The sequence below is a fragment of the Pyxicephalus adspersus genome, chromosome 1, assembly GCF_032062135.1.
Source record: "Pyxicephalus adspersus chromosome 1, UCB_Pads_2.0, whole genome shotgun sequence".
Taxonomy (NCBI): domain Eukaryota; kingdom Metazoa; phylum Chordata; class Amphibia; order Anura; family Pyxicephalidae; genus Pyxicephalus; species Pyxicephalus adspersus.
Genome location: NC_092858.1, coordinates 66,752,765 through 66,775,343, shown reverse-complemented (window position 1 = coordinate 66,775,343; position 22,579 = coordinate 66,752,765). Strand labels below are relative to the sequence as shown.

At 38.3% G+C, this 22,579-nt stretch overlaps 3 protein-coding genes across 3 annotated transcripts in view; 2 read left to right on the top strand and 1 right to left on the bottom strand.

Annotated features, from left to right (window-relative positions):
• Positions 1-3,057: 3,057 nt before the first annotated feature.
• LOC140324348 (PI-PLC X domain-containing protein 1-like) lies at positions 3,058-10,746 on the top strand (the record flags this gene model as incomplete). The annotated part of the gene is given in 3 exon segments (XM_072402209.1): positions 3,058-3,188; positions 6,348-6,484; positions 9,446-10,746. Coding segments are annotated over 3 exon segments (549 nt in total). The 3' UTR covers positions 9,746-10,746.
• A 2,540-nt stretch (positions 10,747-13,286) lies between these two features.
• LOC140331554 (putative GTP-binding protein 6) lies at positions 13,287-18,228 on the bottom strand. The gene is made up of 3 exons (XM_072412661.1): positions 17,858-18,228; positions 14,950-15,087; positions 13,287-13,768 (listed from the first exon to the last, which is right to left on the bottom strand). The coding sequence occupies exons 1-3, from the start codon at positions 18,186-18,188 to the stop codon at positions 13,602-13,604; spliced, it is 636 nt and encodes a 211-aa protein (XP_072268762.1). The 5' UTR covers positions 18,189-18,228; the 3' UTR covers positions 13,287-13,601.
• A 1,174-nt stretch (positions 18,229-19,402) lies between these two features.
• The window catches only part of LOC140321845 (uncharacterized), a 6,883-nt gene continuing 3,706 nt past the window's right edge, over positions 19,403-22,579 (top strand). The window contains exons 1-4 of the mRNA XM_072398626.1: positions 19,403-19,646; positions 20,051-20,169; positions 20,423-20,483; positions 20,807-20,874. Of these exons, the coding sequence (XP_072254727.1) occupies positions 19,514-19,646; positions 20,051-20,169; positions 20,423-20,483; positions 20,807-20,874 (381 nt within the window). The 5' untranslated portion in view covers positions 19,403-19,513. The remainder of the gene's footprint in view (positions 19,647-20,050; positions 20,170-20,422; positions 20,484-20,806; positions 20,875-22,579) is intronic.

Genomic DNA, 22,579 nt, shown 5'->3' with positions numbered 1-22,579 from the left:
AACTTATACACAAAAATACAAATTACAGTACTAAAATGTTCACACAGCCACCAATCAAACACTTTAAAGTTTATTGGTTTGTGTTGATGGGGCAAATGCAGTTTAATTTAAACATCAATCTGAGATGTCATTTCGATTTTATTTACAGGTGATTTTGACATGTAGTTAAGCTAATTTTAACTTGCATTTGGCCTGCTTTAGGTTGATTTTGAATTGTCATAGACTGTATGGAATTCAGAACTTTTTCCAGGTGTAGGGTCACCTATGTGAAGTGATCATGTACTGCGGAGTTTCTAGCAGTCCCCCTGTAATGACAACACCTAATAGATGTTGAGAGGTTCCTTCTGTGGATAGCCAATAGCAAGTATCCATGTAATGCACAAGGAAGAAAGTAAAAAAGGTTTCTGAGGTTACATTACAGCCTTGCCCTGTCTGTCCCAAATCCCTGAATCTCAAGGGTTGGATACTTTCATTGGCTGAATATACAAGGGCTTCTCATTACAGGGGCTAGTGGTGGCTGAATATAGGGAAGCCTTGTGTTAGAAGTGGAGGGAATGGCTAAATACCATTGTTACTTATTATGAAACTGTTACAGCGTATTATGGTGATCCTGGACTGTGTTATCGTAGTCTGTTCTTGCAGAGTGATATCATGAGCTATTGTATCCTGTATGCTTACTTGGTGATATAAAGTCCAGTTGTTGCTTGAAGAAATTTGCTATTACAGTATGACATTTACATGATTCACTTTAATCTCATGATAAAGTATACCGTGCTGTTCCAATGATTCAGCAGGTAAACATTGTAAAAACAGTCAGTATGTGAACTTCTATACATCTCTTTACAAAGATTTAGGTTGTATTTAGGAATTTCAAGCAATGATTAACATCTGCAGGATGATTAGAGAGCCTTAAATGTTTACAAATGTCTGCATGTATTTGTGGGGACCCAATGCCAGATAGTAAGTAGCAAAGTATGTTAGGTGTAATTAGCCGCACAGTATAAATTGTATAGTATACGAAAAAATACCAGGGGACAAGCGTGTGCAAGGGGAGTGCTATGTATAATGGAGTAGATCTGTGTAGTGTGGGAGAATGGGGATAATACCCTCATAGCGATGGGCTGCACAACATAAGGTGTGTGTGAAAGTCCTTCTTGGGGCCTAGTCAGGGCCTACTTAGGGATTTCATAGATTTGGTCCACCGGAGATCAGGCCCGGCCACAGCATGGTTCTCCGAGGACAGAGTTGGGGTGCCAAGGGTTAGGCTTCCCCAACAGAAGAATCAGGTACTGAGACTTTGGGGTGTCTGGGTATAAGTGAGAAGTTACTTGATAAGAAAAGTCTGGGTGGCACACAGTGATCTAAGGCCCTTAGAGTTATAAAAAAGGAGCTTCTACCCCAGACGTAAGATTTTTTTCAGTTCATGGGTATCCTGCACCATTACTTTCATTCTCCCATAATCCACATATCTTCACCATAATCCACATTAAACCCCTAGACCTCTAGAAAAAACTAGTGTTCCTACAATGGTTAATGCCACATATTGTTAATGACTGCTTTGTTATAATATCAGTGCTGTTACTTTCTGGAAATATGCATACCTGTCCTGTATGCTGCAGTAAACAGAATTACTGAAACTTGACAGCAAATGTGTGTGTTTGGACCATCACATATAGATAGGACACACCAGGGACATCATAACTGTGTATCCATTTACTGTCGTCAATGTTTATCTGTCAATCCTATCCTTTCTATGCTTACATTTTGTATGAAGGGTCAGAAAATGAGAGAGGCAATACTTCACAGCTCACTGTTTTGTCTTTATAGACCTGTGTCCCCAAAAAGGTTTGATAATAAAGACTCAACTTTCTCTTCCAATGTCTCTGGCTGATCCATCGTCCGTGGATCCGGCAGGTCGGTCGTCCGGACGATGGACGACACCGACTGTACACACAGCAGATTTTCGCCCGATAATTGGCCGATGCCGATTATCGGGCGATAAAAATCTGACGTGTGTACGTAGCTTTAGCAGAGTAAAGATAAGCACACGTCAGTTCACCAAACCTCCTTCTTTCACATGAACCCGGAAATAATGCTAGTTTCTTATTTGGTTTTGTTTCAGGGCTGTCAAATTCTGGCCTCCAGCAGGCAAAAAGTTAAACAAAGAAAGCCTGATTTATTAAAGCTCTCCAAGACTGGAGATAATAGACTATCATGGGTGAATTGGGGGGACCCAGCAAACCTGGAAAGCATCTGGTCCAGGGTTAAAAAGATTTGCCAAATATTAGGAAACATTTTATCTATGTTAATCTATCTACTCCAGTCTTGAAGAGCTTTAAAAAATCAGGCCCATGAAGTGCTGATTGTACTTAGTTTGTCTGGAAGCATTGCAATGTCTCCATGTGGTAATATAGATATAATATATCCCTATGTAGATTATGTTTTGTTATGGTTTAAAAAAAGAAAAACAAATCAAAGAAATATATAGGCCTAATAAAAAAGTTAAATAAATATTTATAAAAGGCTCCATTAATTTCACAATACTATCATGTAGAAGCTTGTTAACTGTAATATTGTAAAACAAAAAATATATATAAAAAACATTAATAATAAAAAATAGTTTCCTAATACACATGAACAAAGTAAGGGACTCCTGGCCTCATACACAAAAATGGGATCATGTGCACTTAATTTTATAAAACTATTTCCATGTATTTTTAATGAAAAAGTAGGTTTGGAATGCAGTTTCATGTGAACTATGCTTTTGGAAAAAAAACTTTTTTTGCAAGTATTGCTGGTTGGAAATTTAATGCTGAGGAGTTAAAAGAGAATCCATTACCATTGTATGTTCATTACCATGTAATGTAATAATAATAATAAAACAAGGGTGGAAGTCTGGTGTATGGCAAAAGCCACGAAGATCTGTAAAGTTCCAATAAAATGTTTTAGGTTTTGTGTTTTATATACAAATAAACCTTTGTGAATTGATTTTATCTTAAGTGAAAGTGGAAGTGAAACTTTAAATGAAAAGTAACCATTTTTGAAAATATTTTTCAGCATTTTGTAATATCACAAAATGGAAAACTTTTCTGAGAAATCTGATACAGAGGTTTCAGGAAACCAGCAATGGATGTCACAGCTAAGTGAACAGTTATGGGACATACCTCTGTACAATCTGTCTATCCCAGGTAACCTCATTGTGTTTCTTCTGGACTTTTATAGCAATTCTTGGCTGCAAGCAGCACTGGGATAACCTCTCCACACTGGCTCTAAAGGTTGTTCCAAAGGGACCCTGCCAGGGAGTAAATATAAAATTCAAGCAGCAACCTTATTTGTGTGTATTTGGGGGATGATGTGCTCAAACTTTGGTTTCCAAATACCAAAATGTTTAAACTTGTCTGGTATGCGGAAAGTGTGTGGCTGCTCTAATTCCTCCTGCCTATCCCTACTCCCCAAGGCTTCAACAAAGCAGCTGGAAGCTTGCTACAAGATTTGCAAATACGGCATAAAAACTTGTAGTATACATTACTCTTTCATATACTGAAACCCGTAGGTACAAGGCCATAAGGGCTTTTGCTTGAAACTTGTTGAAAGCTTTGCAAATGCTTTCCTAAGGCTTTGTGTAGACATTGAATTGTGTATAGCAGGGTCTTACACCAATGTTGTAGTCACCCCCTACCTCCTACCCTGCCAGTCTTATACACACAGTTTTATATTTTCATTTTCACTATCCAGCAGATATCCGACATGCAGCTTATCAGTGCACCTAACTGCTTAATAAAATATTCATGGCCTTTTATTTCTATGGAGAGTTTATACTCTGCAGAATATGAACTGTTCTTTAGAATCAAAAGGAGAGTGTATCAATTTCCAGATCAAATATGAAGAATAAATCTCTCTATGGGGATACAGACGGTGATGAAAACCTAATTGGGTTCTTACTATTTTCCCCAAAACACTTTAAGCTAACGATTTAATCCTGCTACTGTGCTCCAAGTAAATTAAACAGAAAAACATAAATCTCATCAGAAAATGTTTGGTTATATAGGGATGTCACTGAACTGGCATTCAGCAATTATATCCTAAAATCTGGCTGACGTTCGAGACAGCTCTGCAGTCACATTGTACCTTTGATTTGTCTGCTCTCCATTGTTATGTTACGCCATTTGTATAGGATGTTAGATCCAGTGCACCCTGTGTTCACTCGATAAATGCACTTTAATACAGACCAATCTTCTGTTGCAGTAAGGACCCTTTATGCTGTGGTGGGTGGCAACACTTGTTACTCTCGTTATGTTACAGTGCCATTCATTTTGGCCTCCCATGGGATCTGAGCTCCCATCACACAAATCAGATCTAAATTCTGCCTGCTACATCACAGGTTTGTTGTAGAGGGGAGTTAGGTGTTAATATTCAAAATAAATGAACTTCAACTCAACTACACAATAAACATGAATTCATGTTCCTATTGGAGGGGTGGCTGTTATTTTGAAATGCAAACACAAAGCATTATAATAGCAGAGCAGAAAAAAGCATTTGAGAGAGAGAAAAAAAGGATTTTTCAAAGTATAATTCTATCACAAACTACATCAATTACATCACAAGATACATCAATTACAAAATGATGTGAAATGTCAATCTGGCTTTTGTTTTACATCTGTTCTGGGAGCAGAATGATTATTAGCTGCAAAATATACACTTTATACAGGGAGGTGATCATTCTTTCTATAAATGACATGCCACTTATTGCACGGTAATTAATCTGTTACAAAAGTACTTAATGCTGGAAAATTGCACAAATCCTTCATTTAAGACTAAGATCTACATCTTTTCGCCGGTAGATCTTTTAATCTGTGCAGTTTTTGATCATTTACAGTGTACTGCCAGGGCTCCATATAAACATACAAAGCCCACTGTCTGTATCTGTTAAAGACACGTTACCAGCAAAGAGTTCCTTGTCAAATATATTCTGCACAGTTTCATAATATGCTGAGTGAACTCGTACACTTTATGTAGTATTTGATACTTGGTTACTTCCAGCATCTCTGTTATGTTTAATAGTGTCTGCAATGCAAATATTTTGAAACCGCTTGCAGCAACAAGGAAAAAGAAAATATTAGTTACCGGTGTTACCTTACCTTTTTTTCTGTTTCATTATACCTGTATTCTAAGTGTCAGATTGTGTCCTGAAAATGAAAATACTTTGCTTTAACATATATACGTTAAATGTATACTATAGAATATACATATAGTATATTCTATAGTACATATAGTATATTCTGGCAGACAGATATCGTGATGAAATATTGCAGAGTTTACCCAGTGTTGTGTATGTAGAGCCATTTTATTTTTCAGTAGATTTGCCATTATGTCTTGCTTTTTTGTGAATCCTTTGCAAAGTTTCCCACCTAAGATCCTGCTAGTAATTTCATTTATTGTTGCAGGCTGACAATTCTAAGCTGCTGTTTACAAATGCCATCTTGCCACAAAAGTAGCTTCAGTTGGCCCTAAAGTTTTACACAGAAATCAGACATGCTGAAAAATATTATTTGTGATTGTTACAAGAGACAGATGAACAAATAAGTGCTATTCACACGGCAAAGTTCTGTTCTATGTGGAGGAGAGAGAATGAGGGAATGGCAGTTAATTCCAATTCTGATTGTCCGTTCATCAATCAGCCAGGGCAAATTTATGAAGGACATCAGGATGACGGGATCTAACAGCAATGAAACCTAACCCTAGTCAGCTTTTTAAAAACTCCCTCAAATCCCCCTCTATGCCCCCCCCCCATGTAGTGTCATTTTTTAATTGCCTTGACCTGTAGCCAGGAGGGAGGCTTCAAAGTCTGTTATCAGTGTCCAGAAAATAGGCTTTAAAACCACATAATAAACATATTTATCTGATAATGAAGCCATGAACCAACAATGAACAAATTGTTCTTGTCAAGTAACCATTATGCTACAAGTGACTCAGGGGTTAGCACTCTGGCCTTTGCACGGCTAGGTCCCAGGTTCGAATCCTGGCCAGGACCCGTGTCTGCATGGGTTTCCTCCGAGTACTCTGGTTTTTTTCCCACATTCCAAAAACATGCAGTTAGGTTAATTGGTTTCCCCCCAAAAATTGACCTTAGACTACATTAAGGACATATGACTATAGTAGGGACATTAGAATGTGAGCTCCTTTTAGGGACAGTTAGTTTCACAACTAAGGACTTTGTACAGCGCTGCGTAATATGATGGTGCTAATAATAATAATCAAAAAGTATTACACACCAACTAAAATGTCACAAACTGTGGGATTTTTTTCTACAAACTGAAGACTTGGATTAACTGTATGTTTCTTAACAGGGAGCCATGACACTATGACTTATTGTTTAGACAGATGTTCTCCAATTGATCCAGAGTCGCCAAAATTGCTGCTCTTTCTAGCGAAATATGTGCCTTCTATAACTCGCAAAATTATTTTACGATGGAGTACGACACAGGTATATTATTAATATTTTTTTATGAATATAAACCACAACTAATTTTTGGGTTACCAGACTCATTCATTTATTATGTGTAAAAAACTGTAAAAGATATTACTTATACTTACTTGTTATTTTTTAACAGAATGTTAAATGGTATTTATTGAGTTGCTAGTCTTTTTTTTTTTAACATAAAGTGGTAATATTTAGAGATGTTGTACTGGTGTTTTTAGCATCATCACTACTGTTGCTTAAATTTATTTAGGCTTAATCTTGAAGTACCTTCATTTGTTTGCCCCCACTGGCTTGATGTGATAAGATTCAGTCTGGAGATCAAAGGTGCTGCAAGATCTGAGGGCAATCAGCAGTGTCCCCTACTGAACCTGTTGATCATGGTCATGGTGGATCTGCAAATCTTGGTTAAACAATTGCTGAGGCACAAGAGATAGCCCGGAAATGTGTTGGGTTTATATTAAATAAGCAGTTGGTTAGGCAGAAGCTAATTGGGTGCCAAAATGTTTAAATATCAACCAAACAATATCAAGTGTCTTTGCAGCATTTTAGTGATCTGTTATTAGTTTTTTTGTAATAGTTTATCATGTGGAAGAAACATAGCTACACCACTATTATTTAGAGACCAACAAACACTCCTTGCAGTGGTGGCACTCTAGCTCTTCACAGCAAAAGAAATTCACCACCCCAAAGTCACTGGAATGGCTTATGGCCATGTTGTGGGCAGGAAAGGAGGGTATTTTTATGACTATTTTTAAAGGGACATTTGATTAATGCAGAATACTACTTTAACTTGCTGTGTCAAATAGGAGACATTGATGGAAAACAAAAAAAAAAAGTTCAGCTAATCTCTCCTCATAGCTGAGCTCCTCCATTCCTTTTATTAGTTTAGTTGCCCTTCTCTGCACTCTCTCTAATTCAACAATTCAATTTAATGTCCTTTTTATGAACTGGTGCCAAAAACCCACACTGCATATTCCACATGAGGTCTGACCAATGCTTTGGACAGGGGCAGGATTATGTCTCCATCTCTGCAGTCTATTCTTCTAATAATACAAGAAAGTACTTTGCTAGCTTTAGATATTGCAGCTTGGCATTGGATTCTGGTATTAAGTCCATGATCTACCAGAACCCCCAGATCCTTTTCCATTTCTGACTCCCCCAAATGTATTCTCCCTAGACAGTATGAGGCACGTATGTTGTTAGCCCCCAAGTGCATAATTTTACATTTATCCATAATAAATGTCATTTGCCACTTGACTGCCCAATCAAACAGTACATCCAGGTCTGCTTGTAGATTATAGACATCCTGTATGAACTTAATTCCATTACATAGTTTGGTGTCACCTACAAACACAGAAATGGTACTTTTAATCCCAAACTCTATATCATTTATAAAGATGTTAAACAGTAAAGGTCCAAACACTGAACCCTGGGGTACACCACTAATAACCTTAGACCATTCGGAGTATGAATCATTAATTACAACTCTCTGGATGCAATCTTTAAGCCAGTTCTCTATCCATTTACAGATTGACATTTCTAAACCTATTGACCCTACTTGCAAATGAACCGTCTGTGGGGTACAGTGTCAAATGCTTTAGCAAAGTCCAGGTACACTATATCAACTGCTATTTCACTATCTACCTGTTTACTTACTTCCTCATAAAAAGAGAGTAAATTTGTTTGAGAACTTCGGTCTTTCTTGAAGCCATGCTGACTATCACTTAGAATAATATTTTCTAGCAGAAACTCCTCTATGTGGTTCTTTATTAAACTCTCTAAGACCTTTTAAACTAACGGGTCTGTAGTTACCTGGTAATGACTTTGCTCCTTTTTTGAAGATAGGAACCACATTTGCCTTTCGCCAATCCATCGGTACCTTGCCAGTGACTAAAGAGTCTCTAAAAATTAGAAATAATGGCTTTGAAATGGCTCAGCTCAGTTCATTTCCGATACTTGGTTAAAAACCCTTTGCTGGCAATGACAGCCTGTAGTCTTGAACTCATGGACATCACCAGATGCTGGGTTTCCTCCTTGTTAGATTTTTTCATTAGAACACCGGCGCGTCATCTGTGGTGGGCGGAGCTATCCGCACGGGACTCAAGGGAGTCCCTGCTGCTGATAGGAGTCCTGTGTCCCACGTGTTCCCGGGTTTTTACCCGGAAACAAACATCAAGGCGCATTATTGCACCACGGGCCTGGATACATATAAGGAGAAGCAGCTCCTTCATCTTACTCGGCACAGGAATGCTGATACTAAAGCTGGAGACACATAACCTCCTGAATGGGCAGCAAAAGTCAAATGTAAGTTTTTTTAAGATTTAATACTACAATATAATATTTGATATACATAATTGTGTGTGAACATTTGATATACATAATTATGTAGGCTATATATTATATTTATGTAACCTTATATTATATATATTTAATTACTTAATAATCTATTTATCAATTACCAAATAAATTACCTAATAATTTTGGGAAAACAAATTATAATTGCTGGACTTTAAAATAAAATTTAAAAGAATATACATGAGCTGATTACTTTAATGAGTATATTTATATATATGAGTATATCCAGTGAAATACAATAACTATTGCACAAATTCATAAAATAAATCATGATACTCGGGGCATAGTTGAGTGTTTAATTTATTTAAAAGTAGGCCTAAACATGCATACTGCACTTGTTTGTTGTATTCTGTTGTTGTAACAGGTAAAACTTTTTAAAAATTTATACGCTGTGGTATGTTTTGCGGCTCAAGACTATATTTCTCTTTAGTGGAAGGGGGGCAAATAGGCTCCTTTGATAGTAAAGGTTGCCGATCCCCGAGTTAAATGGTTATCTAAGATGGAGCAGGTGGATGAAACATCTGCATATCTGGTATTGTCCACATGTATTGGTAATCTGATAATTTTTGGTAATCTAATTTTCCTTCAATTTAAAACAATTTTATATGATTTACATCCAATTCTAGGAGCAATAACAAAATCTTTACCTATGTTAATATTTCAGATGGATTTTTCGTGGCGGGACTTAATTTGACAGAAAACGTCTCCTATATACTAAAACACCCATTTGGATCCATGAAGAAATTGACTTTGCCTAAACTGCCATTTCTGAACAGCTGGGTGGAAAAGCAATATCCTGGGGATAGCAAAGATGCTACCAACATTATTGCAGAAGACCTTATAGGCTCCGGCCAGTTTGTGCCTGATGTTGTTGACCTCAACAACAAGTTATTGCTGGATAAAAACTAAAAAAAAAGAAAAAGGTCAATTTTTTTATTGTCAATTTACTAGTTTTCAAGTTACGATTTTGCTGCTAACAAACCAGGGCCAGTGTATTTGGAAATGTGTACATCTTTATTTTAGCAAGAACATATGAGGTGTTAGAACAACTAACATTTAGTCCTGGTGTCTATAGCTGAAACCTCATAATTGTGTCACTTGGGTTGGGAATATTTATACTTTGTCATACAAAACAGATTTTTCATACTGTGATGAGCGAGTAAAGAGGCTATGCTAACTGTAACTATTCAGCAACATGGTATTAAAATGACAGTAACCTCTTGTTGATAAATGTCATGTGTGCCAGCATTGTCTGAATTACAAATGTGATCTTGTACATTATACATTTCAAGTAGGCATAAGAATAATCAATTGTGTAAACATTACACAAGTACATTCAAAAGGTTACAATCAGCGTTGCCCTGGCTGATACTGAAATACAAAAGTAGAGAGCCGCAGTAAAGCTGTAACATGATTGACACTGTATTGGAGCCTAAAATGTAGGCACCCTGTTCAGCTGCATCATAAAGAAGGCAAAGCCGTACTATGGAAATGCATGGAAAGGATGCAAAGAAAGAATCACATAAAAGTGATCCCTATCCCTTCCCAATGCTGCAGCAAAGTGATAATTTGTAGTTTGTCCAATAAAGAGATTTTCCCCACACTGATGAAAACATTAAACGTCACACCATTTGTATTGCTATTTAAGGATCAATAACAATGAAATACAAGTTATCACAGTAGAATGTTTCTTAATTTCAGTTACCAGTGTTGTATCACAGAACTGACAAGTGTGCAATTTTTGTTTCTCAAATCTCAGTGACATTTTTTGAATATGTATTTAGGTCCACCACTGTCTGCCTTCATTATAAGCACTAAAGACTGTTGTAATAGGAAAAAAATCAATGCAATAAATTGGTCTAAAGATTTTGCAACTATCATTAAAAGTGTAAATCCTCATAAATTGTAAATCCTGTTACATTGTTAGCTTTGTTCAGAACTCTGTCTTGCAGCAAGGAAATTCAGTTTCTGGGTGCATTGTGTACACAAACAGAAGAACGGTCATATAGTTGCAACAAAGCAATGTGTTAGTTTAGGATAATTCTATCAGCTTTAAGTTGTGTGGACCATGGCTGGAGAAGAGGAAGGATCCATGACGCCTAACATCTGCTGCAGTTATTTTAGCCCTCATGGTATAAATAGGCACAGAAACATTCTTAATAAGAAATTTGATTCTTACATAATACACTGAAGATAAACCACACCAATACTATTATGAAAATATGTTTTATTTGTATAGGACAATGCTAACAATATAGCTATGTCATTAAGTTACCAAAGCTTATTTTAAGAAGCTTTCTACACATTTGAACGCAGATATTCTGTTGACAACATTGAAATGGCCATTGAACACACTAAGTGCACTTCCACAATATTTTAAAACAGCAGGAAAACATTTTAAGTGCACTTCAAGTTTGGAGGTATTAAAACTGGTGCAAATATTCATTTACAAAACAGTTTTCTGTATTTTCCATAAGCAGCATTGGTTATAATCACAACCACGTCAGCAGCACCATCTTCTGGCAATATTTTTACTTCTTGTACAGAAGCTTCTTTGTAAAGCCAACTGACAGAAAAAAGCATATAAAAAGATCAGAACAGGTAAGGCAGCCACACCAATTCCTAATCATAACTGAAGGAGGACAGAAAAGAACAGTGAAAACAGAAAAAAGCTTCCACTCTCCAATCAGTAATATAACATTAGGTCATAGACAAACCATGCCTAACTGCATTCAAAGATTGACTATTCTAGATGGAGTATCAATTTATTAAAGTGTGTAGACTAAAATCCATTGCTAACACACGTAAAGAAAAAACAACATAGGATAGAATTGCTACTCCTTTTTTATGACCCTTTGTGACCGCGGACATTGATAAGAATAAGTTCCTTTATCACTAATGTAATCTGTTAAGTTTACATTACGGAGGCGTTCATTTTTATGGATCTCTTAGGCTAGGTACACATGTGCAATGGTTCTCTCAGAGCTGATAACAGACGAGAATCTTGCATGTGTACAGTGCTCATCGAACGACCGTTCTGGAGGATCCATAGATAGTGGACGACCAACGATAAACTCCATGAAAGTGAAATAATTGTGATTACCTGACCCCATTACATATCTTGATCCTCCACCCTGCTGGTCCAAGTGGGCCATTTCATTTTTTAATTTGGATCTTTAATGGAAAAAAAAAACATCAAAATGAATTGACAATGCACTAACATCTATGCTATTACATGTTAAAAGATAAGGGTAAAATCAAAAGTTAATCAATAACTGTAAAAAGTGTAAAAGAAAAAATTTTGATAAACTTACCCGTCATAGCATTACCACACACACACTTTCTGATGTGAAAAAGGGGTTCTTAAAGGGCTATAGATCATTTGAAACTGACCTGACCCAAAAGCCTAATAGAACAGTGGTCGCCAACCTTTTCAGTCCTGCGGACTACTAAAATTACCGGCTCCTAACCGCGCATGCGCGGGGAGCTAAGTGTCATCAAAGGGGGTGAAACCTCCCCGTAGTGACGTCATCATGATAACTCCGCCCACTCTCCCATTGAAGACCTGAGCATGTGCATGCGATGGGAGAGTGGGTGGATTGTGTCCAGAGACACATCCCGCCCACTTCCCTAAGCCTGGGATTTGTCCAGGGGTCATGGTCCGCGGCTCTGGCTGGTGCGACTTGCCTTTGGATGTGAATGGTCCTTCTGCATCCCCTGCTCAGAGACTGTGCAGCTAAAAGGAATTGTGCCAAGACTAATGAACAGAGTAGTTCCTGATTCAGTCCTGCACTGCCATTGGCTGCTGGTGCTTTATAACCTCTCTGCTTCCACTGCTCTGTGCCTGCTGTAGCATTAGCTGGGCTGATCTGTGCTGGAGAGATTTGTGTGTTTTCTGTTGCTGACCTTGGCCTGTTTCGTGACATTTTGTTGAACTCGGACTCTGCCTGTGCCTACTCCCTTGTACCTTGCTTGATGGACTGTTTGACCATGGCTTACATTCTGGATCACCTGGTATTTTTGTACTGTTTATCTGTGGGCAACTGGTTTGCTGCCAGCCCATCCCCAGACACCATCCCTTGCGCAGTAAGTCCTGGGGCAACCGAGTGCTGGGAGACGCAACCTGTTGCCAGAGGCTGAGCGAGAGCTTACTAAAGGTGAAGACAGCGGTGTAAGATCGGGGGACTGGTTGCTGACCAGGGCCTTACATATGATATAGCAATCATTTTAAGTTAGGCCCACATTCTCTTCCACATGAAGAATAGTATTATTGAAAGATTTCTGAGAGGTGGAATAAAATTGTAGTAGAATTCTAAGCTTCAGATCTGCCAAGTTCCTATGAGGCTTTAATCCCAAGCATACAAACTATATACAGAGACCTCACATATTGTACTAGAATACCATGCGTTAAGGCAGCAGTCACCAACCACTTCATCTTGCTCTACCCCCCGAGTCAAAAAGTTTGCCCACCCCTGGTCTAGATAATGAGAATGCCTATTACAAGAACAGTGGGGAAGCAACAAAAGAAGGAGAGGTGGATATAACGTTAATGTTTGGAAATAAAAGTAGAGATTTTGATGCAGACATATCAGTCTATGTATCTGGATATTGCCATACTTACAACATGCATGTTTTACTTTTTTCATTATTTTGTACTGGGGTTAAAACACATTCACATTTGTAACAGGTTTACTTTAATGCTGAAGATACACAGTTGCTTAGCCAGTAAAATATTTCAGTACACAGATATACCATTTCATAAAAGTCAATAACATATGAACACAGCACAGCACAGAAAAATGTAAAACGTATCACTTGTCTTTGGTTTAGTTATTAGGAGTTTCATAAAATCCAACATTACCTCACTCAAAGCAGACAGCCTTTCAACATTCAAAAACACTGCAGTGATATGAGGAGTTCTTTTAATCTTTTCTACAAAAAAAAAAAAGACATTACTAATGTACAGCGCTGAGTAATATGTTGGCGCTATATAAATCCTGTTTATTAATAATAATATTAATAATAATAATAATAATTACTTAGCAAAAAAAGCTTTTTTTGACATTGCTATGCAAAGTGGAGATAAGACATTTTAAAATGGAAAATTATTGAGGTAAAAAAGTATATTAAAGAAGAAAGAAAGAAGAAAAGCAGGTTTTTTTTCCCCTCTGCTTGGCTTCATACTCTGCAACATCCACTGAATGTCACAATCGTAATTGGCTGCACGCTCTGCAGTTTTGTCCCTATTCTACCACCAAGAACCTTCAATGGAACTAATTAAATCAACACTGCTTGCCCATCTAATCACCACCGGAGGGCACCCCTCTGCAGAATGACACATATATATATCCCCTGAGGAAGCCAGATGGTGAAATGCGTGGGGGTAAAGTCATCTTCTTTCTGAACTATTTTAAGAAATGATGTGTCTAGTAAAAGGGTCAAAAACACCCCATGACGTTAATGGGATAGACCCAATTTGTGGAAGCTTTTTGCTGTACATAATTGTATGTGTATTATTTCACTTAGCTGAAAGTTTGCCTCTAAATGTGACAACAAATATACATTTGGAGTGCCGTAAAAAAACCCTGCTTTTCTTATTTCTGCTTCCTCTTTAATATACAATTGTTGAGGGCGTTGGCAGTATTTGATAGTTAAACAGGAGGAAAAGGAACCTACTACTTCAACAGAGGTAAAAAAAAGTTCTTTACTGCAAATAAAATGTATAATATATTTTCCTTTGCAATTCATACCAAAATGACATTTCTAGTCCAAAGTGTGGCAAAGGTATTTGCGAACAAAGAAAAAAACTGGGAGAAAGTTGTGTTCTGTGTATGGTCATGAAAACAAATCCAATCGGAAGCTCCTATCTGTTGCAGCATTCTCAGAATGGTTTTGTGCTGCACCTTGCCCCAAGGACTGGAAGGGAAGAATATTGTACATGTGTGCGCCTTATTTTATGGCTGATGATCAAGTCATTACCATCAATAAACGAAGAGGATCGGGTGGTCGAGGACAAAATTGGCAACAAATCTGTTTGTGTGGCATAGGCCTATAATATAGTCAATAATTTTTCAGCAGGACCAATACTACAAACAACATTTTGTGCATACTACCTGTGAGGGCCTGAATGTTTCCTTTTCCAAATATACATTTTTTATCGGGTGCTTTTGTAGATATGATAAGTTTTTCCACAACTATCCACTCAGGAATGCTGAGTATTAGAGCCTCTGCTTCAGCAATCAGAAGTTCAGCTGCAGAAAAATAAAACAAGGCCATTATTAGGAATAGTTAGAACATATTTCTGACCCCAACTTCTTAGCAATTACCTCCCATAAACCCTCCCTCTGCTCCTCCACAGACAATATTTTACTCATCATCCTAACCCATGCATCTCTCTCTCATACATCTATTGAAATGTATATATATATGATGATGGACAAATCAAATCTATTGTAATGCCAATCATTTTAGCAGCCTTGCTGATATAAAGGAACAAGCAGTGTTCTAGCTGCTGCTTTTAGAAAACAAGGCCATTATTAGGAATGGTTAGTATGTAAATTGAAATTGCACCCTGAAGTGACACATTTGATTTTAATGTCTTGTAAAGGTTCATAGACTCTGACCTGAAGGTGACGAAGAGTAAGAAGAGGCTCAATGAAGAATCTTCGCACCAGGTGTGAAAACATTTTAACTGCTTTTTTTTTTATTACTTTGTAAGAAGAGGTTAGAGACAAGGAAACAAAACTCTATCAGCACAGCCAGGGAACCTCAAAAGTCTTTGTTCTTAAAGCGTACCCATACTCAGAATTTTCACTTTACATAAAAGGGTAGAGAACCCCTTTATGTTGGGTAAAAATTCAGTTTTTTTTTAGGTGCATACGCAGTGATATCGGTAAATTTTATTTTCATCCCATGTCACCCGATCTATCACCTGGGTCGGGTAACGTAGGATGAAGAACCCAGAAGAGAAGACGAAGATGGCGATGCCTGGAGTGCCGGCTCCAGGGAGGATGTAGTGACGACGCGTGACTCGATGCCGGACACCCCTGGAGTGATCGGACTGCCCTGCGGGATTGAAGGTGTGTTTTTTCCCCCCCATTTTTGAGTAGAGTTCCTCTTTAAAGTTGATATTTACATTGATTGACATAATAAAATAATTTGTTACACATTCAGAGCTAGTTACATGAGTTACGTGAGCTTTATTGTAGCAGAAAATTAAATGTATAATATGGTTTATTACTGTTTTGCATAGTAATAAAAAGCAGTTGATGTAGGAGACTGGTGAAAGAAGAAATGACTCTCAGGTATATCAACACAAATGTTTGTTCCAAGGAGCACATCAGAGGTGACCCCCTTGCTGCTACCCTATCAATAAGAAAAATTGCTTCATATATTTTTTTGCACTAGGACTCATTCACATCATATGTATTGTGTTGCTCAATGTACTCCCAAACCAATAACAAGCCAAAATCCATTTTGAACGGAGTCTGCTGGGAACATTGGGCCTGATTTATTAAAGCTCTCCAAGGCTGGAGAGAATAAACTTCGCTAGTTAACCTGGGTAATCCAGGAAACCTGGAATGGATCTGGTCTAGGACTGAAAACATTTGCTAACAAATAGCAAAATACTTTTAAGAAATCCATTGTAGGTTTGCTGGATCACCCAGGTTCACTGATGAAAGTATATCCTTGTCCAGCCATGGAGAGCTTTGATAAATCAGCCCAATGTGTTGTGTGCCCTGGGTAAAAGTAACGCATGAGGCATTTAGTGTGTGAGTGTGAGAGTGTGTGTGTGATCATGTTAAAAAAAAACAAAAAACAGTATTTTGACTTCTGTGCACAAATAACTACTAAAAGGAACCTGTGTATTGTACAACAAAAAAGTATGAAAGTTATTATTTCCTAGATGTGTTGGTGGACTATGAATATTGATGTACAATTAAAAAAACCTCTTGACCCGGTCAGTCCTTTTGATTTTCTGAGCACTGAACTGATTTTTAAATCTGGGTCTACATGGATGGTTTTAAAAACACATATAAGCATCCCTACTATGTGTATATACGTTTTAATGCACTTTTACAATCGTTTTAAAGCTTGACTTTAAACACTAAAAAACTTTTATAAACCCCTATGACGCGTTTTACATCAGCGTTTATAAAAGTTTTACTTGTAACCCCTTCAGGGAATGAGTTCAGGGGTACATAAAACCCCTTACTCATTAACTGAAAGGGTTAAAATTTGTGTAAAAAAAATGGACGAGGCTTTAATGTTAAATTATTTTATTAAATGTGTGTTTGTGTAACACAGGTTATTCCAATAACAGGATGATTCCCACGGCTGCAATCATGACATGACACAGCCCTGGGAATCCTCCTGACAGTGAGGGATCCCCAGGCACTAGGGGTTAAATGAGGACAAGGCTCTCCATTCAACTCTAGTGCTCAGTGATTGGCTGAGGTTTTACGTTTCTCAGCCATTCAGCACTAGACTTAAATTGGGAGACTTGTACCCATTCATCTCTAGTGCTCTGTGATTGGCTGAGTTTACTTCAATGCTTGGGGAAGACCCCACCCCCATACAATACAATACAAGGCTCCTATACATAAGTATAGCACCACCAATACTGCACCTAGCAGTACACACATAGGTAATAGGAAGGTTTCATTAATGAGCGGCCACCAATCACATGAGGCAAGTAGGCACACATGACAGCAGGCTCCAATCACATGAGGTAAGTAGGCACACATGCCAGGAGCCACCAATCACATGAGGTAGGTAGGCAAACGTGCCAGGAGCCACCAATCACATGAGGTTAAGTAGGCACACGTGCCAGGAGCAACCAATCACATGAGGTAAGTAGGCACATGTGACAGCTGCCACCAATAATATGAGGTAAGCAGGCACATGTGACAACTGCCACCAATTACATGAGGTAAGCACACATGACAGCTGCCACTAATAACATGAGGTAAATAAGCACACGTGACAGTTGCTTCAAGTTCATTCTATGGTTTTCATTACCAGTGGTGTCTCGCGGTTTCTTTATCCCCCATTTCACGTCTGGATGTATGATTAAAACATTATGCGCTCCTTGGAGGGCGGCCGACTCAGAGACCAGCAGCTCCTCCAATTCCTCGTCCTCCTCGTCCGAGCTCCACTCCCCGTTATCCCCTCCATCCCAGCTCCCTGCATTCCTGCACGGCGGGCTACTCCAGAGTGTGCGGAACCCGAGGCCTTGTAGCCGGGCACAGCCGAGGAATGGCAGCACGAGACTGGGGTACCGAGGGGCCACACTGAGCCCCCGCACGGTGTGACCTGCCCTCACCAGCCTCAGCAAGCCGCGGATAAACATTGCTCACAGGCACGGGCTCCATGTGGTCACATGACCTGCCTCTGAGATCACGTGTTGCGGAGGGGGCGGGGACTCGCGTCTCAATGTCAGTGAGAGAGGTGGGAGGGGCACAGTGTCTGATAACACGCGATAAAATATCGCTGGACCTATGGATGCCTTTTGTGCACTGGAAATATAGGGAAATCATAAAACATGTTAGTATAGGACGTGTGAATAAACATAAACTTCAACAATGACCCAATGCCAACATGGGCCCCTATTAGAAATAAGCTTCCTAGTCCTTACATGAAGTGTATAGGCCTGATTTATTTAAGCTCCCCAAGGTTGGAGACAATACATTGAATGGAATGGGAATGGGTCTGGTCCAGGATTCAAAACATTTGCAAGCAAATAGCAAATGACTAAAGAAATCCATTCCAGGTTTGCTGGATCACCCAGCTTTACTGATGAAAATGTATCCTCTCCAGCCTTGGAGGGCTTTCATAAATCAGGCCCTATGTGTCCTAGTGGTATCTTTATATTGAGCTCCATCAGCTGTATTAAATCACATTCCTCCTTATAGAACACACAGAGCTGTGACTGATATGCAAATACTGACTTTTGTAGAAAGTCACCAGCTAACCCTCATTTCTGCTCCCCTATATGATCAGAGGTGTGCTATCATTGGCAGGCAGGGCTTACCTTCTCTATACTGCACAGGGGGAATATTCTGGTGTTTGGGGACAGACCGGTGCAGAGGTATTTAGGTTTATAGTGGAAGAGTTTCTAAACACTGGCAAGGTTTTTGCTAATATAATTGCCCATAACCTTCGAAAAAAGCTGTTCTGACCTATACGATGGCTTCTCTGACCTATACGTTTAAAAATGTGATTGGCTGACCTCGCGTACTGCCGAACACAGGGTGGATTTATTGAAGGAATTTATTTGCATTTCAATTATTTTAATCATGTACCATGAAAGACAATTCTTCTTTTTTATTATCTCCTTGCACATGATTAGATGTTTAGGGGTGAACACAAATTAAGTAAAAAACGACTTCTTTAGTAAATACTTCAATGACATTTTGCACAATCTTTTTAAAATACCTATCAATGTGTAGATTGCTCTACATTTTACCAATCATCCAAAAGCTTTAAAAGGAGTAAACTAAAACTACAACCCCCCCTCCCTCATGCTGCACTCTGTGTCTGCTGCTTCTCATGCATCCTTTAATAGAACATGTATTCTGCACATCCTTTTCAAAGACCAGCTGCTATTGGCTGAGCAGAATCCATTCAGCATCATCCTGCTGTTTCCACAGCCTTGGAGAAGAAAATAGACTTTGCATGCTTTGTTCTCTGCATACATCTCAGCTTTTAGAAGAATCCTCCCTTTGCTTGGTGGATTATGTAAGGATGGCTGCTGTGAGCCAGTCTCAGCCCCTGCGCCAGCCATGCCTCTACCATTCACATAGTAAAGGTAGTGTATTGGTACAGGTCAGCATGTTGTGTACAATGTAAGGATTGGTGTCTGTGTGTTGGGAGTTATGTCTGCTGAACAAAGCACCAGGCAAATTATATTAATAATATCATCAGTTCTATACGAGGACAAATTCATTTTTTGAAGAATATACAAAAGCTTCTTTAGATGTAAATAAAACCAGCAAGTCTTGTGCATTATTGATGATCACAAAGAGCAATCTGCTTAAATATTTTTGCTCTTGATTTCTATTTCCAGCTTGTCTGCATAGATTATCTGCCATGTGATGGTAATATTCAGCTTTTCATATGAATTCACACACTCTACACATGACTGTGCATTATTGACACATTACTTATTTATTAAGGCAAACTATTTATTTGGATTTTCTGCTTATTTCATAGTTGTTATCAATGTGAAGAAACCTCTATGGCCAGTACATATGAGCTGCAAGCAGGTGGCTCTGGAGATGTTCTCGCTGTGTTCACAGCTTGATGTTGTCATCCGAGGTGAAGTACAGCAGGTAAGTACAGTGTGATTCCATCTAAAGCTATGTACTGACTCAGACTTACAGTATTTAATCATACACAGTTTAATGACTGTTTTAGATTTAATACCCTATAATTATGGTCCTAAACTGATCTGTTAGACTTATTTTGGTCAAACCAACACAGACTTGCTGTGTAATAATAAAAACAGTAAAGTACAATCAGTAGGCAGATCATATATAAACATTTACTTTCAAATAAAATATTATTGCATATTTTTCTGACCAGCTTCAAGAGCAAGTTGCAGATGATATCAGCTTTGGAGAATCTGACATATTTCACACTCTGGGTGAGTTTAAATAACAAATCTGATACTTTTCATGTTTGTAGTCATTAACAGTAAATTTATTATTTCTTAAAGCAACAGAATAGTTCTAAATTCAAGTTTCGCTTCAGTACTAGTTGTAAGTGACACGGGCGTAACTGTAAATTAGTGAGACCCCCAGAAAAACATTGATAGCCCCCTGAACAAAAGCATTTATCAGATGGCCAATAAGTTCAGGTTGCTTTTGGTATGGATTATTCCCTAATTAATTTTCATAGAACATAAAACCTTTACAAGACCTTAAAATCAATCAATAAAAAAAATAATCAATTCTTACTTAATCTTAGGTTCAGAAATTCTTGAAAGCATGAAAGAATGTTTGACCCACTTACCTGAACCAACACCATGTCTCGAGGTAAAGATTCATTTGAAATATTTGTCTTTTTTTTTTAATAAAAACTGAAACATATTAACCACAACTTTTAAAGTGACACTTTGGGCCTTTGCTTGAATCTGATTTAAATTAAAATAGAATAAAGCTGCGTACACACGTCCAATTTTTATCGTTGGAAATGAACGTCGAACGACCGATTTGCCAAAAATCATTTGTAAAAAAAAGTAACCAACGACGCCGACGAACGAGGATAGTCGTTGGAAATGAACGACCGGACCGGCGGATCGGATTGGACGACGATCGTTGACCATCTATCGTGTGTACGGTCGTTCAGTGATCGTGCATGTTCTGAGCATGCTCGATGAACGAACATTTGATTGATACAGGCTGTATTGTGTATGTGAGTGTATGTGTGTATATATACGTGTGTACAATATCTTTGAACGATCGTGTCGTTATCTGTATGTACAGGATCGGTGCTATACGATCGTTCGCAGATATCGTGCAGGATCGTTCGTCGTTCGTTTACAAACGATAAAAATTGGAAGTGTGTACGCAGCTTAACACAAACAGTAAGAGGTACTCAAATGGCTGACGGTCACACAAGTAGGCAGGTGTAACTTTCAGTCATCTAAGTACCCGTATTTTATGTTTTGGATTGGGATGTGGTAATTTTGAGTACAGAATAAGCTGATGACCAGCACATTTTCTCTTTCTAACTCAAACATTTGTTTTAGCTTTGGTTTGAGTGAGGAAGGTTTAGAACCTGGTTAGGTTTCTATTGCTGTACAAGTCCCTATAAAAAAGACCTGCCCTAGTGACAATAAAAAGTGTCTCTGATGGAGACACATGGAGAAGAGAGAGGAAATATCTCCAATAGGGCACATACAGTGATAAAAAATTGATCTAAACTTCTCGACTTCATCTTAAGTTGAAAATGATTAAACAATAGATAAGAACCCTTCTAACTAAAATATGCCAATTTCTTGTCCAAACCAATCCATGAAAATAGCACATTGGGATGTGCAGTCCACAGACAAAACATGTAACTGATGCTTTAATAAAACATACTGTACATCAGTGGTCCCCAACCTTTCGCAGACCATTAATCTCACAGACTCCGGACCGCGTATGCGTGTATCTATTAAAGGGGAAGAAACTTCCCCTAAGAGTGACTTCATGATGCCAGAACCTGTCCACCCTCCCATCGTAGGTCTGAGCCTGCGATGAAAAAATGGGTTTGTTGTGTGCAGAGACACAACCCGCCCTGAGCCTACGATGCATACGGCTGACATGGTCCTTCTCCCAACCCCGCTGAGCAGCGCCCCGGCCAGAAGGGTGGGCCGTGTACATGACTGAACACATGTATGACTTCCCTAAATAGTATTTCTTTAAAACTACCATTGTTATTATAGTGATAATAAAAATAATAATTAATAAGGATAATTATACCCACAAACAAAAATGATATATATTTCAGCTTACTAGCACATGGATATGGTGGATATTTTCAAAACAAATGGTAATCGTCTATGCTTGTCACTTTCTATGAGCCTAAAATAAAGCACAAGTGACCTTTTCGTAACTACTACCGTGTTTCCCCGAAAATAAGACCTACCCTGAAAGTAAGACCTAGCACTATTTTGTAAACCTGCCCTAATATAAGACCTACCCCGAAAATAAGACCTAGGAGAAAAAGAAAATAAAAGCATACATAGCGGTAAAT

Excerpts from the sequence above, each read along its gene's own strand:
- LOC140331554 (XM_072412661.1), bottom strand. The coding sequence starts at position 18,188 with ATGTTTATCCGCGGCTTGCTGAGGCTGGTGAGGGCAGGTCACACCGTG. Across the intron at positions 15,088-17,857 it reads GAAACCGCGAGACACCACTG|CTGAACTTCTGATTGCTGAA; the intron begins GTAATGAAAACC and ends ATTTTTCTGCAG. Across the intron at positions 13,769-14,949 it reads AAACATTCAGGCCCTCACAG|AAAAGATTAAAAGAACTCCT; the intron begins GTAGTATGCACA and ends TTTTTTTTGTAG.